Source organism: Marmota monax, unplaced genomic scaffold (assembly GCF_021218885.2).
Source record: "Marmota monax isolate L192 unplaced genomic scaffold, Marmota_monax_Labrador192_F-V1.1 WCK01_AAM20220418_F8-fsc00153, whole genome shotgun sequence".
In the NCBI taxonomy this organism is placed as follows: domain Eukaryota; kingdom Metazoa; phylum Chordata; class Mammalia; order Rodentia; family Sciuridae; genus Marmota; species Marmota monax.
In genome coordinates, this window is record NW_026692146.1 from 2,587,801 (window position 1) to 2,604,788 (window position 16,988).

At 34.2% G+C, this 16,988-nt stretch overlaps 1 protein-coding gene across 10 annotated transcripts in view; it reads right to left on the reverse strand.

Annotated features, from left to right (window-relative positions):
* The window catches only part of Enah (ENAH actin regulator), a 147,694-nt gene that overhangs the window by 55,420 nt on the left and 75,286 nt on the right, over positions 1 to 16,988 (reverse strand). For all 10 annotated transcript variants that reach the window (XM_058571804.1, XM_058571806.1, XM_046419307.2 and 7 more), the window contains exons 2-3: positions 15,600 to 15,765; positions 6,853 to 7,030 (exon numbers count right to left, since the gene is read on the reverse strand). In XM_058571804.1, coding sequence (XP_058427787.1) covers positions 6,853 to 7,030; positions 15,600 to 15,765 — 344 coding nt within the window. The remainder of the gene's footprint in view (positions 1 to 6,852; positions 7,031 to 15,599; positions 15,766 to 16,988) is intronic.

Genomic DNA, 16,988 nt, shown 5'->3' on the forward strand with positions numbered 1-16,988 from the left:
TAATGTCAACTTAAGAAATTAATAAAATGTCTTTACCAAATTGTGAGCTCTTTAGACCCAGAATGGTGTCTATGTAACCTTTATAAAATAAAATGTGAATTCAGGCTCACAGTAAAATTCAAACTTTCACTGAACTACATTTGTATTTCTCACTTATTCCTCCAAAAATACTGGCTTTCTTCATGTTGCCAAAATAATTTTAAGTACCACATCATATTCAAACAAGTATGATACTATCCCAGAGCATTTATTGACATGTGGAAATGGACAGCCAGATTTCTTTAGTGCAATCATTCACTATTGGTTTCCATTTTAACTCCTGATTCTATCACTGTTTAACTTTTCTTCTTAATGTTTACTATTTCTGCCTTCATTTAGGAACTGAATGCTTGTCTCATAGCCTCCAGTAGTTGCCTTTTCAAACCATGGTTAGCTTTCAAGTACAGCTTTGCTTATACCCTCTTGGTCAAAAAATTCACACTAATCTCTGGAACCCACAGATCTCAAAGGTCCTTCTTGATCTGACTTACCTTTCTGAATTTATTCTCTCAGGTGAAACTTCTTCCTGATCTACAAACATGTCTCATTCTTCCCACTTTTGCACTTATATGGTATACCCCAGGCCATATATGCCTTTATCCCTCATCTTGCTTGCTATCTTTTATCTGTCTTTTGAGAGCTGGCTTTAAAAGCCACTTTGTCATTTTGCCACATTCCCTGTTGTTCAAGTGAGAAGAAAGTCCATCTCTTTTCATACCACACAACAATTTGTCTATCTGTAGATATGATTTTTCCCTCTTGTGTATGACTGTGTCTTATTTCCCTTTGCATACAGATGCATTCCAATGATAGCTGAATTAACTTTCAATGAAAACCCTCATAAAATATGTCTTTACCAGGAAGTAAGGACAAAAGAGGAGGTTGGAGAAAAAAGTGAAAAATTTCTACTTCTATCTTTTATTTCTCTAAATAAGTTAACCTGCACCACAAAATCTTCTTTTTTTTCAAACATTAGCTATTTTAATAGTTCGAGAATACTTCTGCCCTTGCCTCATTTAATTCCCATAATGAAATGACTCCCTGATAGCATTCTCACTATCCTTATCATATCTATAAAGAAACAGCTTTAGAGGCAGCAACCTGCTAACAGAGACAAAACTGCAGACTTTTGACTTCAAATTCAAGTTATTTCCACTATCATGAGAAATAACTTAAATTTTTGCTAAAAACCACAAAACTAAAAGTTTTTTTCTCTCCTTACTTACCCTAAAATGACTTCACTCAAAAGCCTTTTTAAGATCTTGAATTTAAAGGCAGAGAAATGTAATAAAAAAGTTATCAGCCTTTAGCAGATCCAATCCCTTTTATGCTTCCCTTTCAAGGTTTTGTCTGACTTTAGAAAAGTCCCATCTCTCCATGTCCCTAACTGGAAACTGGAAATGACAGTAGACATTTTAATCTTGCATACTGTGAAAACTGTGGTGGATAAATGAAGAAGACTGTGGAAGAAGTATGAGAATGAAGCAGGACATGATGGCACCCTCAAAAAAAGGGCATCCCACCCACCCAATCCCTAAACCTGTTTACTCATTTAATCCTGATGAGCAACTAGATCTCATCTGTTTCAAAACTATTATTTCTCTAGTAAGATTAGTTCATTTAAGAAACCTAAAAATGAAAGCAAAAAATACCATCCAAGGTTATCTTTGCAATGAATCTTTTCCAGATACAAATTTATATAATTTCATAAAAGCCATATTAACAATGTACCCCAAATACAGTGTATCAAAAACCAAATTTGTTATTCACCATAAATACTTCCTCTACAGCCATTTCCCACTCATTTCCTCTCTACTCTGGTTAATGGTACCATCTTCACCAGTGGCCCAAATTGTTACACGTAGTTGTCATCTCAAAATATTCTCTCTTTCTTGGCATTACATCTTATTGACATGGTAAGAAGAAATTGACTAACTGAGGATGCATGCAAAAGGCTAGAACAATGCCTTCACAGACAGAGGAGGCACAAAGTAAAATTTGGTCACTTCCTCTTCACTCTGTTCCTTTTCTCTCTCTACCATGTCACCAATATCATCACAATTGGTTTTCATGATGTAACTTGGCAGTGGAACCAGTCCATCACACTTATCCTAAAACACAAACCTGATCATATCAAACATTCATTGAACACTCTTCAATGACTCTTTATGATAAAATTCATACTACTACTCGGCAAGAACAATAGCCCTTCACAACCTTTCCAGTCGTTTCTTTAGGGATTCACACCATATAATTTTTCAGGGCCAAACCACAACGTAGTTTATCTGTTGTTTCCCAACTGTTCCACATTCTCATGTATCCAAGTCTTTCTAAAATGCTTTATCACTGATGAGGTCTAATCCTTTTTCAAATAACAGCTCAAACATCTTATCCTCAAAGCTTTCCCTTGCTCTAGAATTTTCTTTGGTATGCCAAAAGCCTTTCTTCATACTCCATTCACAGACTGCATCCTAATTTTGCTGGCCTTCTTTCTAGCTAGCTCCAGCCCAGTTATGAAGTTGTGGAAGGGAAGGGATAGACTTTATCATGTTAGTATCATTCCAGTGCCTACCACAGAACTTATATCCAAAACCTGTTAGCTGATGGCATTTTTCTGTGACAGAAGCATGATACTGCTCCCATGAATATCATCAATCTAAAAGACCGGAAAATAAGATTACTATCATACACAAACTATTTCTAGAAACTTCTTGAGATTTTAAAATCCAATTAATTCCAAACACATTACCAAGAGTTAAATAATTCTGACAATAAAAGTCACGTAAACACTCATACTGGAAGGAACATCAGACCAAGTTACCACTAAAGGAGAAAAAAAAAATGAATGAAGTCTCAATACTTATTATAAAATCTGATAAAAATTTTAATCACAAGGAAACATCTTTGACTATGCTCTCATTGACAAAAAATAGAAAAATAAATCTAACAAAAGTTGCCTTTTAGCTAATGGTATTTTAAGGTTTTCCTTCTGGAAAGCTATGCTTCATCTAGGCTGAGTAGAACAAAAGCAGAATAATCTTGCTAGCTATGTATATCATTTTCTTTTAAAAAAATGTATTTAAAAAATATTCCCATTTCTAAATGATTTAAGCCTTTTACAAAATAAAACACTGTGCGAATTTATCTCCAACAATCATCATAAGGACTGACAATGCAGTTTTACATAACCCATAACTATTATCTACAAAAACTTAAAGATGTACATGATAAATAATACAAATGAAATTATCAGTCTGAATAGTACAATTGTTTAAAATGGAATCAATTTCCATTGGAGAAAAGATAGACTGTAGCATTTGGTCTAAAAGGAAGAGCATTAATTCAGCTCTTTTTCAAAAATGTTAGTACATGTGATGTTTTTTTAAATTCCAAATATAACTCACTGTATTTAGCACCTCCTGTACTTTCCAGTGTATTAGATAATTGCACACCATGTTAAAAACAAAATAAAGGAAAACATTCTGCCACCCACCCTTTTCATAAAAAATGATCTCTCTCTCTCTCTCTCTCTCTCTCTCACACACACACACACACACACACACACACACACCATCTTGTAAAGGTCTGAACAATTAGACTCAAAGGAAGACGCTTTTCCTTAACTTAAAAGAAATTGAGGATTTAGAGGACTTGGGAGATGGGAGAGGGGAAGAGGAAAGTAGGATTGTGTGATTGTTGGTTTTGCCAAGAAAAATGGATAATTTTCATATCCTCCTCTAAAGAACCATACAGGTAGGCACCTTCGTGGCAGTGGGCCTAAACTCCACATTAATCAGAAAAACACCTTTGTAGGGGAATGAGTGGTTGCATTTATACACTGAGCTTCAGCAAAAGATTTTGTTTTAACAAAGGTGTCCACAACTTTTAAAAGTCTGAAAATCACAATGACAGTAGTTAATATTAACAACACTTAAAATAAAACAAAAACAAACATTAAATACTGGAAAATGGTTTTTAAAAAAGTGGTAAAACATTAAAAAATAAGCAAGACTGATGACTGTAGTTGCTTTTCTTTTATGAAATAATATATTCTTTAGTTTCTGATCAGTTTTATTGGGCTATTTGTTTAGGGAAAAGACATGCAAATTAAGCTTTTTCAACTTGGTTTTGGCCAAAAAAGGACAGTAGACAATTTCAGCAGGGAATTGGCTGGGAACCCAATGCAAACAGCTTTGGCAGCGGGAGATATGAGCATACTGAGAAGTGATATTATTTGGTATGTTTGTTTAGTGAATGGGAGGGAATCTAAATAATAATACTGCAGTAAGAAACATACATGTTCTACTTTAATCTGCACAAGAAACTATAACCCTTTCCAAGGACACTCTTGCTGATTCTTAACATCAACCTCTTTCCATGTTCCTACTTCTGGGGCCAGTTAATACCATAAAAAATAAGAAATTAATGTTTAAAGTAATTTATGAAAACAGGGATTTCCTATTTAGAACACTATTTAGACTATTTAGAACACTGACCATTATAATGTTTTGCTTTCTCCAGTGGAAAAAACTAAAGAATCAAAAGCTTGTTTGCCAGTGACTTGATCCACAATGCAGAGATGTTTAACATGGACGAGCTCCTCCCACCATTATCTTCCTCTATTTTTTTTGGGGGGGAGGGGTGGGGGTAGAAGGGATTGAACCAAGGGGGCACTTAACCACTGAGCCACATCCCCAACCCCTTTTATGTTTTATTTAGAGACAAGAGTCTCACTAAGTTACTTAGGGCCTTGCTAGGTTGCTGAGACTGGCTTTGAACTTGCAATCCTCCTGCCTCAGGCTCCTAAACCACTGGGATTACAGGCACGTGCCAACCCCATTATCTCTGTTTCCTTAGTCCCTAGTATTATTGGTTGAGACTGTGACAGAAAAGAGAGTATCAAAGTCATCTAAGAAGAACTCTATTAATTTTTTTTTCTTTTTGGCAGTCCAAAATGCTTCTGTAGCTAGTGAAATGATGGGTGAGTCTCCTGTTTTGCCAATCTTTCTATATGTGAAACACTGTTTCTTAATGAGTTTACAAGAGAATATAACTGAGCCAGGCCTGTAATCCCAGCAACTCTGGAGGCCAAAGCAGGAGGATCCCAAATTCAAAGCCAGCTTCAACATCTTAGACCCTAAGCAACTCAGGGAGACCCCATCTCAAAATTTAAAAAAAAGAAAAATTTAAAAGGCCTGGGATAAGGCTCAGTGATTAAACTTCTCTAGGTTCAATCCCCAGAGAATAAATTAAATTTTAATGAAAGAATGTAATTGAGTCTTTTCACATTAAGACAATTACAAAGGATCAGCATTATTATCATTTGCACTTTGAAAGCAAACTATGAGACTATTCACTGATAAAAACAATCCTTTCCATTTGGTTAAAAAAAAATAACAAGATGAACATTCTTTTGAACTATGCTAAACAATATTTAATTCCTAATATCAATCTGAAGACTCAGAAATAAAAATAATGGTAGTCTGTGTCAAACATGGATAAGATAAATATTATCATACTTATATTTTCTGAACTGTGGAATTGACCTATTTAATAAAATATTAAGAATCACAACTATAGCTTCTTCCCTATGGTAAAACTAAGGTGAATAAAAGCAATTCTATACTTTCTATAGATAAAATAAAATACTGATGCCTTCAAGAAAAGCAGTGACTTATCAAGAGAGAATACAGATTTTCCTATGCTCTTTTCAATAACTAGAATCAGAATGAGTTCCAGGGGTTTATTTCCTCAAAATAAATAAAACATGATAAGGTACAAGTTACCTATAGATATTGATTTCCTCTCAAAAGAAGATCTAATTTAACTTATGTACAGGAAGAACAACATTAAAGTTTCTGTAAGATCCCAAAATTCTTGCTCTAAATGTCACATGTGAAGTAGACTAACACACGAACTAAATGTTTAAATCCCCTTTTTGGAATAAGGCAAGGTATAAATATAACCTATTTATAATAGATTTTAAAATTTTATACCTTCCACAAAATATCGAATTTTCATCTGAATAACTCTTCCTATTAAAAGACATAAATTCTGCTCATAACGGAGTTATATGATTAGAATCATTACTGAACACACAATACTGGAAAGAGTAATCACTTGCATTGTTCTTATAATGTAACATTTATTTCTCAAATTATAAAATCTATTTTCCCCAAAGAAATAAGCACACCCTGGTGTATTTCTTTTTATTTCATAAACCAAACAAAACTGAGCTTATCCCTGACACAAATACAGCTTTAAACCCTAAGGTTTTTAAGTGAATTATTCATAAACATCTTCTAAGCAATAGGCAGCATCAGAAGAAACAATTCCCGACTTGTACCACCAGAGGGCACTCCTCAAACTTCAAATAACTTTTGGAATTAGGTTTTAATCTCCAAGGAAGGAGAACTTGTTCTACTTGTAGTTCATGGGCTCAGTAGTGGCTTAAAAAATGTGTTTCAGAAAAAGTGTGTTTCCTCATAAAAAAGTAAATTAAAAAAAAAGATAAATATGCATTATTCTTTCCTACTGTATGACCTCATGCTCTAGCAATAAAAATTGAATTGTTACAGCAGGAGACACCAAACTAAATAACTTCATATGTGAAGGTTAAAAACTAAGTAAACTCAAAGGATCATCCTTCTGGACTATTACTGTCAACACATAAGTTCACATTTTTGTAGAAAATAAAAGAAATTCAAGAATTACTTGAAATAAATATATCATTTAAAGGCTGACAAAAAGATTTGCTTCAACGTATCCAAAGCACTTCAGTTTAAGAACACAAGGAAAGTACAGATACCTTACCTGCTTCCTGTGAATTTAACACTTCTAAGGCATGCATCATGGCACTTGCGAAGACATTGGCATCCTCTTTGCTGCCAAAGTTGAGACCATACACCTGCCTGGCATCTCGCCATTGGTGGAAGGTTTGTGTAGCCTGATTGTACTTCAACCCTTTAGGAATGGCACAATTTATCACAACCTAAAAGACAATAATTATTTATAAAGATCAAGCTAATAACTGGCAAAATCAAGGAGATAGACAAATCCTAACTACATACTCACTCAAATTTATTCCTAATATACCTTGTCAAAAATAGTTAAACAGAAATCTAGAGTCAAAGCAGTTTGCAGTTCTAAGTCTGACAGAAGTTACTCCATCTGATGGTTAAAAAATAAATCAACAAAACAGCCGGGTGTGGTGGCCCACATCCAGCAGCTTGGGAGGGTGAGGCAGGAGGATCCAGAGTTCAAAACAAGTCTCAGCAACAGCGAGAAACTAAGCAACTTAGTGAGACCCTGTCTCTAAATAAAATACAAAAAAGGGCTGGGGATGTGGCTCCGTGGTTGAGTGCCCCCTGGGTTCTATCCCTGGTACCGCCCCAAAATATATATATACATACATATATATGTATATATCAGCAAAACAAAAGCACATCTGTTCCTCTCATTAAATAAGTTATAAATTCTATTTTTGTTTACTGAAGTAATATAAACACATAAATAGAATACTAACACCAGAAAGGCCTTAAAGACTCCTGCCCAACCCCAAAAGGGCACTAATCACATTTCAATATTATGTACTAGTTTTGCAGGTTTTTTGATTTTATACAAGAATAGTTACACATTATGTTTGATAAATGTATCTGTGTTTTCTTTAAAATAACCTTTATAAGAACCACCCATTTGTTGCATGCAGTTAAGCTTCATTCATTTTCATTGCTTTATGTGGTATTCCTTTGTATAAGTTGTGTTTATTTACTCATTTGCCCATTAATGAACATTTGGACTATTTGTAGTTTGGGGTTACTACAAACAATGATATTATGAACATTCTACTAAATGTCTTTTGGTATACACTAACATACATTTTTGATGGGTATATACCCAGAGGTAGAATCAGCACAGGCCATATGCATGTTCAACTTGAGTAGAAAACTCCAAGTAGCTTTCTAAATTGGTTGTTATCAATTCACTCTCACAGCCACATACAACAGTTTGTGCTACTCAACATGCCACACAGTATCACAACTGGTAACGGTGGTTTTTATTTTAGCAATTCTTTTTTTTTTTTTTTCAGTTTTTAATGGACACAACATCTTTATTTTATTTTTATGTGGTGCTGAGGATCAAACCTAGCGCCCCGCACATGCCAGGCAAGCACGTTACAGCTTGAGCCACATCCCCAGCCCCACTTTATTTTAGCAATTCTGAGGTACAACTATTTTATTATTATGTTTTAGCCTGTGCCTCCCTGATTATTAATGAGGTACTTTCCCTGTACTATCAAGATATCTTCTTTTGTGAATACTTGCTTAAATTAATAAATCTCTGGCCCATTTTTCTCCTGAGTTGTCCATCTTTTCCTTCATTGATTTGTACATGCATTTTGTACATTCTGCATTGTGGTAAATTATCTCTTTCCATTCCATGACTTACCTTTTCACCCTTAGAAGTGTGTTGATGAACAGAAGTTATTCACTTCTATTCAGTTCAAATTAGTGATCTTTTCCTTTATATTATTAATACTTGTTTATGTCCTGTTAGGAAATGTTTCTCAATCCCAAGGTCATAAAAAGGTAATGCCAGGGGCTGGGGATGTGGCTCAAGCAGTAGCGCGCTTGCCTGGCATGTGTGCGGCCCGGGTTCGATCCTCAGCACCACATACAAACAAAGATGTTGTGTCTGCCGAAAACTAAAAAATAAATATTAAAATTCTCTCTCTCTCTCTCTCTTTAAAAAAAAAAAAAAAAAAAAGGTAATGCCAACTTATATAAGCTCTATTGTTTTACCTTTCACATTTGCATCCCAATCCAACTGGAATTGATTTATGCCTATGATGTGATATAGGGTTCAAGTTCCTATTTGTTTCAATATGGTTGTCCAGTTGATTCAATTCATCTGTAACTGTGCTGCAGGCTTAATTTTTTTCATAAATCAAGTGTCCTTATGACTCTATTTTGCCCTAATGGTCAATATGCCTAACTTTTTGCCAACACAATAGTGCCTAATGCCACTTCAAAAGCCACTGCAGTTTGTTCTCTTATTTCATTCCTTAATATTACTTTGGCTATTCTCAGTTTTTCATGTAAAGCTATCATTCATACTCTGGTTGTCAATTTCCACCAATAATTTTTGGGATTTTGATTAAGATAGAACTGATCAATCTATAATACCTTAAAATTAATCTAACTGATGAATATCATATACCACCCTCTAATTATTTTGTATTTAATGCTTGATAGGGGTCTTGAACACTTTTTATTAATTTTTTTAGGTATCTGATAAATTATAACCTGAGGATTTTTACATAATGATAATGTACCCAGCTTTGTTAAAATATTTATTAATTCTAATCTATTATTAACCTAATATATTTATAAATTCTAACTATTTTAATCTACTATTAATCCTAATGATTATATTCAGGTCCCCCCCCACAATTATATAACCATGTCATCCAAAATAAACATCAGCTTTGTTTCTTCCTTTCCAATTCTTATATATTTTAATTCTTTTTCTTACCTTCATATACTGACTAGGAACTGAAATCCAACGCTGAAAAGGCATAGTGATATCAAGTATCTTTTCCTCTGAACTGATATTAGAGGGGAAACTTTCTCAAATTCACCCTTAAATATAATCTTTCACATAATACTTGTATACATAATTTTAATCAGACTTGGGAAGTACTCTGATTCCTTGAAAGCTATGAGTTTTCATCATGACTGCATGTTATCAAGAGTTTTTTTGACATCTCTTGAGATGCCCATGTGTTTGGCTTTTCTTTTTTACTTGGCTTTACTTGCCTATTCTTTAATTCCTTTTGGGGGGAGGAGCTGGGGGGAGATACTGTGGATTGAACCCAGGACCTCATGCATGCTCGTAAGCACTCTAACCACTAAACTGCATCCCCAGTTCCATATGACAGCTATTGTTTCTCAAAAGTTTTTCTTCACAGACTTCTCTTAAAGAGTTTAAGCTATAAGTACTTTACAGTGGTTAATATGATGGATACACACACACACACACACACACACACACAGAGTTTTCTTTGTATTTATCAAACTTAAAGTTTTATAGCATTTCTAAGCTGCTGTTCTTTCATCACTTTTAAAATTTTTGTTCATTGTCCCTTGGATTATTGTTTCAGTCTTATTCTTTCCTCTTCTCCTGGGACCGTATACATATATTATACATTTTCTCAGTAGTCCATAAGTATCTTAATTAGTCCATAAGTATCTTTTTAATGTATCCCATCTTTGCTTAGATGCCTTGCCTTCAGTCTAAATAGTTCCTTTTGACCTATATTCCAGTTCACCAATTATTTTGAATCTTTTCTAATTTGTTGTAAACCCCATCTATCACTGAGCTGTTTAACAGCAGGCATCATCTCTCAACCATGATGGATTTTGCCCCAACTGGACTCTGTAGCTCTGAGTGAAATTCAGGTGTAGCCTCCAATCTGAGAAAGTCACCCAACCCAGCAGGTGTCATGCTGGCAATCACAGGAAACCACTAAGCCTGTCTTGGGAGAAGAACCAGGCCTTCTGCGGCCCAGAAGGGGGTGGGAGAATGGAAAGCACAATTTGTGGCTCTGTAAAACCAGCTGCTACTTCCAAACCTAGAGTCCACACAATGATTTCTTTGTGAGTTTGCTTCCTGGCCTCAGAATTCAAGTGAAAGTTTTAGAGCTAGCCTCTACCTTCTGGAGTTGGATTTTCAGGAGCCAACCGACTTCTGGAATTGTCTTGGGAGGATAGGTGGGGAACAGGTCACTAATGTCTCACCTGAATAGCTTGTGTTTTATAAGCTACTGGGTATTATGCTGAGGTGAGTCTTTTTTTTTTAATACTGTATTTTTGTATGCATTTTGCAAAGTGATATTAACTGTTTTTATATAAGAAAAAACTCCTGGGCAATTTTGTTGCAAGGGTCTGATTTTATTTTGAAACGCAAGTTTACATGAAATTTTGTATTTAGTTATGATTACTGATTGTCTGATTTTAAATTGTTGCCTTCTGGGACATCTTGTTAAAAAAAAAAAAAGGCATTTCTGATAATACCATTAACTAGATTACCCAGTAGGTCTATTCTATGATTGTTCTTTTTGTCTCTTTGTATGCCTGGTTATTTTGATAAAGTGTCAGACACTGGGTATAGTCAAATATATAGAAATTTTGAGCCCTACAATGATGTTAAAATTTTTTCAGAGAGACTTACATTTGCTTCTGGCAGGCAGCTCAGAAAACTAACAGATTCAAATTATCTTTATCTATACAGTGATTGAAATAATTAGTGCTTGTAAAGGTCAGTCTAATTCTAAATCAAACTTCTTCCTACAGTATGGGCTTCTGGGTTCATGACCTGAGAGAATACTAAGACAATCCCTCCACTTCATTAGCAGAGCCTAAACTCTAATTTTGGTTATATTTGACCCAGATGTCAATCTTCCAAAACTCTGCTTGTATCCTCAGTCCCCTTTTTCAAAACTTACATTATGTCTCTAGGAGAACAGAGATCTTAGCCAGAAGAAAGCAGGGCTTACTTCTCTGGCTCTTTATTCTGTCAGATCACGGACCAATAATTTTTCACTGCCAGATAAACTCTCCAAATAGATTTTTTTTTCTTTTTAATATTCTATGCCTTTGCTTTAGTACTCAGACAGGTTCTACCTAAATTAACTTCCCCATCAATTCCCAAGCTTGAATTTATTTTTAAATCATAATAATCTCTTGAAGATATTATGTTAAGTAAAATAAGCCAGACACAAAAGGACAAATATGGTATATTTCCATTTATACTAATTACCTAGAAGAGTCAAATTTATAAAGACAGAATAAGTAGTTACTAGGGGCTGGAGGAGGGGAAAATGCAATGTTATTACTTAATAGACAACAGTATTTCAGTCTGAGGTGATAAAAAAAAGTTGGGAGATGGTTGGTGGTGATGGCTGCTCAACAATGTGAATGTACTTAATGCCACTGAACACTTAAAAATGGTTAAGATAGTAATTTTAATGTTATGTATATTTTGTCACAATAAAAAATATATAGTGACCTCTTACTGAGTGGTTTTTATAAATACAGAGATGAGACCACAAATCCTTAGCTACTAGAAACCCAAAGCCACCATAATTTCATAGTATTGGAAAATAATCCCATTATATGGCAAATTTATATTCCATTGGGTGAATAGCTTAAAAACAGCAGACAAGTCAGAAAATAGGCTCTACTTAAGTTTTTAAATTTTCTGTATCCGAATGTGAGAAATAGGTAAAGACATTTTTTTGCTAGAATCAAATTATATTAGGTAAATGGTTCAATTCTTCCAACATAAAAATGGTTTAATTTGAATCAGTTGTTTCATTCATCTAACCTTTAAGAAGTAATAACACTTAAGTAATCTTTAAAGTACATGTTTTCACTTAAAGATTTAAATGTCCATGAAGCATGTGATCATACTTCATCATAAACTTAAGCTCCATGCTTCTTCACACCCAGTGAGACTGACTCTGAATTGGTGATATATTCTGTCCTACATTTTTAGTCTGACCATAACAGAGTAAGCAGTGCAGCAAACACCTAGTTCCTTGAGACTTAGCTTAGTATTATTACTCTCGCCTATGAAGACCCATGACCCCTTTGCCAATCTTCTCTACACACTGGTGATTCTTTTATACTTCTGCTGTACTATGATTTGTATTTATCAAAACTGAAACATTTAACAGTATGTCTTTGCTTACAAACTTAACATTCACATTCTTTAATATTATCTTTCAAGGTCAGAAACTTTATATAAAACTTAGGTATTGCACCTAGACATATTAAGTACTTAATAAACATTAAACAGAAAATGAAATAATCTGAATATATTCCATTTTACAAATAAATGGTGGGTGGCTTTTTAAACAGTGATTACTACAGAAAAACTGGATGTTTTTAGTAAATTATAACAATGTGCTTCCACTGGCAACAACCATTAAGAGATGCAACAATGTACCTTGAAATGACAGGAAATCTATTATTCATTAGATTTATTCTCAGGTACATTATCATTTATTATTTTAGGTAGCATTCTTATAAAATTTTATTTTCTAATTGCTGATTGCTAGCTATACAAAAATGTTACTAATTTTTAAATACTGGTCTTGTATCTAATAACCCTGATTAACAATCTTTCTGGTGTTTATAATTTATCTGCAGATACTTAGGATATTTTTTATACGGAGAATTACATCATTGATGAATAATAAGGCCAGCTGTCCCTTTCAATCCTTAAACCTTCTATTTCTTCATCTTTGAACTGCTAGGTTAACTAGAAGCTCCTCTGCAACACTAAATGAAAAGTGATTAAAGCTGAAACCTTAAATTTATTCACAGTTTAATGGAAATGCTTTCAACATTGCACAATCCAATAAAATATTTGCTGTACATTTATATTATCCACATTATCAGCTTAAAAAAACTTTTATGACTAATTGGCTGAGAATTATTATGAATTGATGTGAATTTTATCAAATTATCTTCCTGAATCTCTTGTTAAGCTGTGTCTATCTAAGGACAGTTTAGATGTCCCACGGTTTCTATACGTAGTAGCTTATCACTAAGGTCCAAGTATTATTTCCCAAATATTTCCTAGTGCTCATAATGACTTCATCTTACAGTCACAAATATTTAGAAGCATGATTTTTAATTTTCAATTTCTTTTATTTTTTTTTGGATCGTGCTAGGGATCAAACCCAGGGACTTTCACCCACTAGGCAAGTAAGCTGTATCCCTGGCACTTCAAATATTTTAAGAAACACTTATTTGTCAAAATCCAAGTCACAGAACAGCTTAATTACAAATTTTTACTGTTTCATATAGAAATTTCCTGGCTTACTCAAACATTTTTCTACTTATTTTTAAATATTCATTTTCTTTTCTGTCAACATACTTTCAGGACCATTCATTAGTATTAACAAATGATCTATTCACTAACCCTTTACAGCTATTAATTCAGAATGCTGTATTAAAAAATGTTCATCAATTTCTACAAAGTTTTAATTACACAGTTTTCATTTTTTTCTTTGTAATAGCATCTTAGGCAGTATTTGACTTGTGTCTGATGCAATCCACCACCAAAACACGGGGCTGAAGGAAAGACAAAGAGGGAAAAAAAAAAAAAACACTTGATACTTCCTGAACTGCCAAAGGGATAGAGGGGGCTCTTGGTATAGAGACTGGGGAGACACCAAAGGAAGGCCATGCAACACAGCAGGGAAACTGGAGTACAAAGGGCAAGGAGAGAAACTAGGGAGGAGAAAGAAGAGAGGGGAAGGAAGAGTAACTAAGAAAAAAAGGTAGCATGAGAAGGTCGAAAAAGGGGCAGGTTGAGATAGTCTGTGTACTTCATCAGTAGATTCTGCCAATTTATTAAGTTGTTTTCTGTAGACTTGACTTTAGATGTGACAGTTTCTCTCCAGGAGTACACTGCATTTACTTTTATCAGTTGTCCCAACAGTTTCACATCTGTAACTGGTGTTTGTTAATAATTTCTCAGCTGGAGTTGTGAGAGTTAAGTTGTAGTTTCCATTTCTAAGGAAAGTTCCTAAACCAGGTCATACAGAAACAAACTCCTTTGCCTCCCTGCCCTGATAGCAAGGATTTGTCTTAGTCTTCTTTTTATGGGATGTAGTCTCCCTGAGAATCCCAGTTTTTTGCATAGATTTCAGTTTCACAGCCCAAATTTAATAGGCCCATAAACCTTACATATGCATATGACAAACCAAAGTCCCTAGCTTCTATGAACTAGTCCCTAGTTCATAATTTCCATCCTAAAACTCAAGGTACTACAGCATCTGTTAACACACTCTGCTACCACTGTGCTAGTGGCAAACCCAGAGATCTACCTTTTTTAAGTAACACCTCAACTGGGCATTGAAAATTTGTTTTATTTTTCCTGCATGTATAGCAGAACAATTTTTACATCTGTTGATTCCAACATCTTTGGAAAATAATTTTTTTCCAAAAGTATTTTATAAATCTAAAATAAAAGTTTTTGCTGCTATTGGTATATAGTTAATTCTAATAATACCCTATCTACCTTTCCCTCGAGCTATTGCTCCTGATCTCTTAGGGACCAAGAAATCACATAATCAGATAATCCAGTTAGTTTTTTGGAAATACAGAGTAGAGAATTATCCCAGGTATGAATTGAAACCTTAATATCTACCATTTTTTTCCCTATCATATATAAATTTAACAATATTTTCTGTTTCTTAAATAGTCCTTCATTTTTGTTTGTTCTGATTTTACTTTAGATTACAAAAACTAGCTAGTTGGAAGGCAAGAAGATTGAATGAAGGTTTGTATAGGATTTAATTCCAAATCTTCATCTAAATTCAGGTTTTGTAAAAAGTAGAAAGGGTGAGGAGGCAAACCTATGTTCAGTTTTTCCCAGACAGTGTATTTTGATTAGTTTTTGAAGCACTACTTTTTTTTTAACTGAATATACTAAGTTTTTAGGTATATTAAATCATCTTAAAGTAAAAATATATCGATTCTTACCTGATGGTCCTGAATCTTCCTGCCCACCACTCTGAATGTATTGTTGCCTGTATGGTGATATATATGAACTCTGCTGAACCCAGTTGAGCCACCAGCTGGCACCCATTTCTTATTGGCATCATCATAAACCATCACAGCAGCTCTTGCCTGACAGATACTCTGTTCACTGTAAAAAAGAAAATATTCAAAAATAAGGTATTTATACTACACTAGGTGTCCAACATACCATGTAAGTCAGGATAAACCAACTTGACAGTCGATCAATTACTATGTGCTAGAAACAGCAGCGAACAGCTCAAGGGTGGAGTCTAGGGGGGAAGACAAAAGAAAACATGAAATGTAATAAGGGACCAAAAAGAACAGACTAAGATGCACAAAGGAGCTGACAGATAAGCAACAGAAAAAATGTTTTCTTCTAAATGTGAATCTTATTCATTAATCTAAATGCAACTAAAATTTACAATTTATTAATCATCATTTAATATATGTTTATTACATACAGGTGACCTGTCTGTAATTACCTATTCTTTACTGACAAAATATCTTTATTATCAGATCACTTCAAGATCTGGAACAAACTCAAGTAAGCACTATCTGTCCCTTGAGACATGGGAGTCGCCACTAACAAGGAACAACGATGTGAGTAAATCCTTATTTGCTTTTGGGCAAGTTAATATCCTGTGCTTAAACATTTTTGTTTTCACTTTAAAAAGTGTAAAAGTAAAATGAGATGAATTCTAAGTATCCTATTAGGTTTTAATTTCTAACCTCCATAGATAAACAGAAAAAATAAAGGACCAATTCTATGAGGTAATCTTAAGTCCTAGTTCCACTGATGTCAATAATTAATTACCAAATGAGATTGAGATAAAATATAGAGGACTGGTCAATTTCATATTAAGCAACAGGTTTACCTTTCATATATGCTGTTTACTCTTGGGTGAGAAACTGATTCAAGTATTACCTTATTCCATGCCATTTTTTTTAATCAAATGCCAAAAGTGAACAACAAAAAAAGGCACGTTGACTATGCAGACTATTATTCCAATTAAAATAACGTGAGCTCTACATCAATAAGCCTTATGATATTTCCGAGGCTTATGCAGTAGTCAATGAAGATGCTCACAGGTGGCTCAGGAAACCCCTACCCTGGACAAAAGCACTACTCATTCTACCAATTTCAGTTTCAAGGATGTTAAACAAATCATAAGGATTCTTCCCAAATATATTCAGAAACAAAAAGCCACCTTCACACTTTCCCCTTACTCATGCTTTTGTCAACCCATCTAAGACTGAATGCAGCTTTGCAGGAGGGGATTGTGTTTCACTCTTTTCCTGGATTTGATGACAAGATCATGGGAAACCTAAAGAGGTCAAAGCACTGACAAA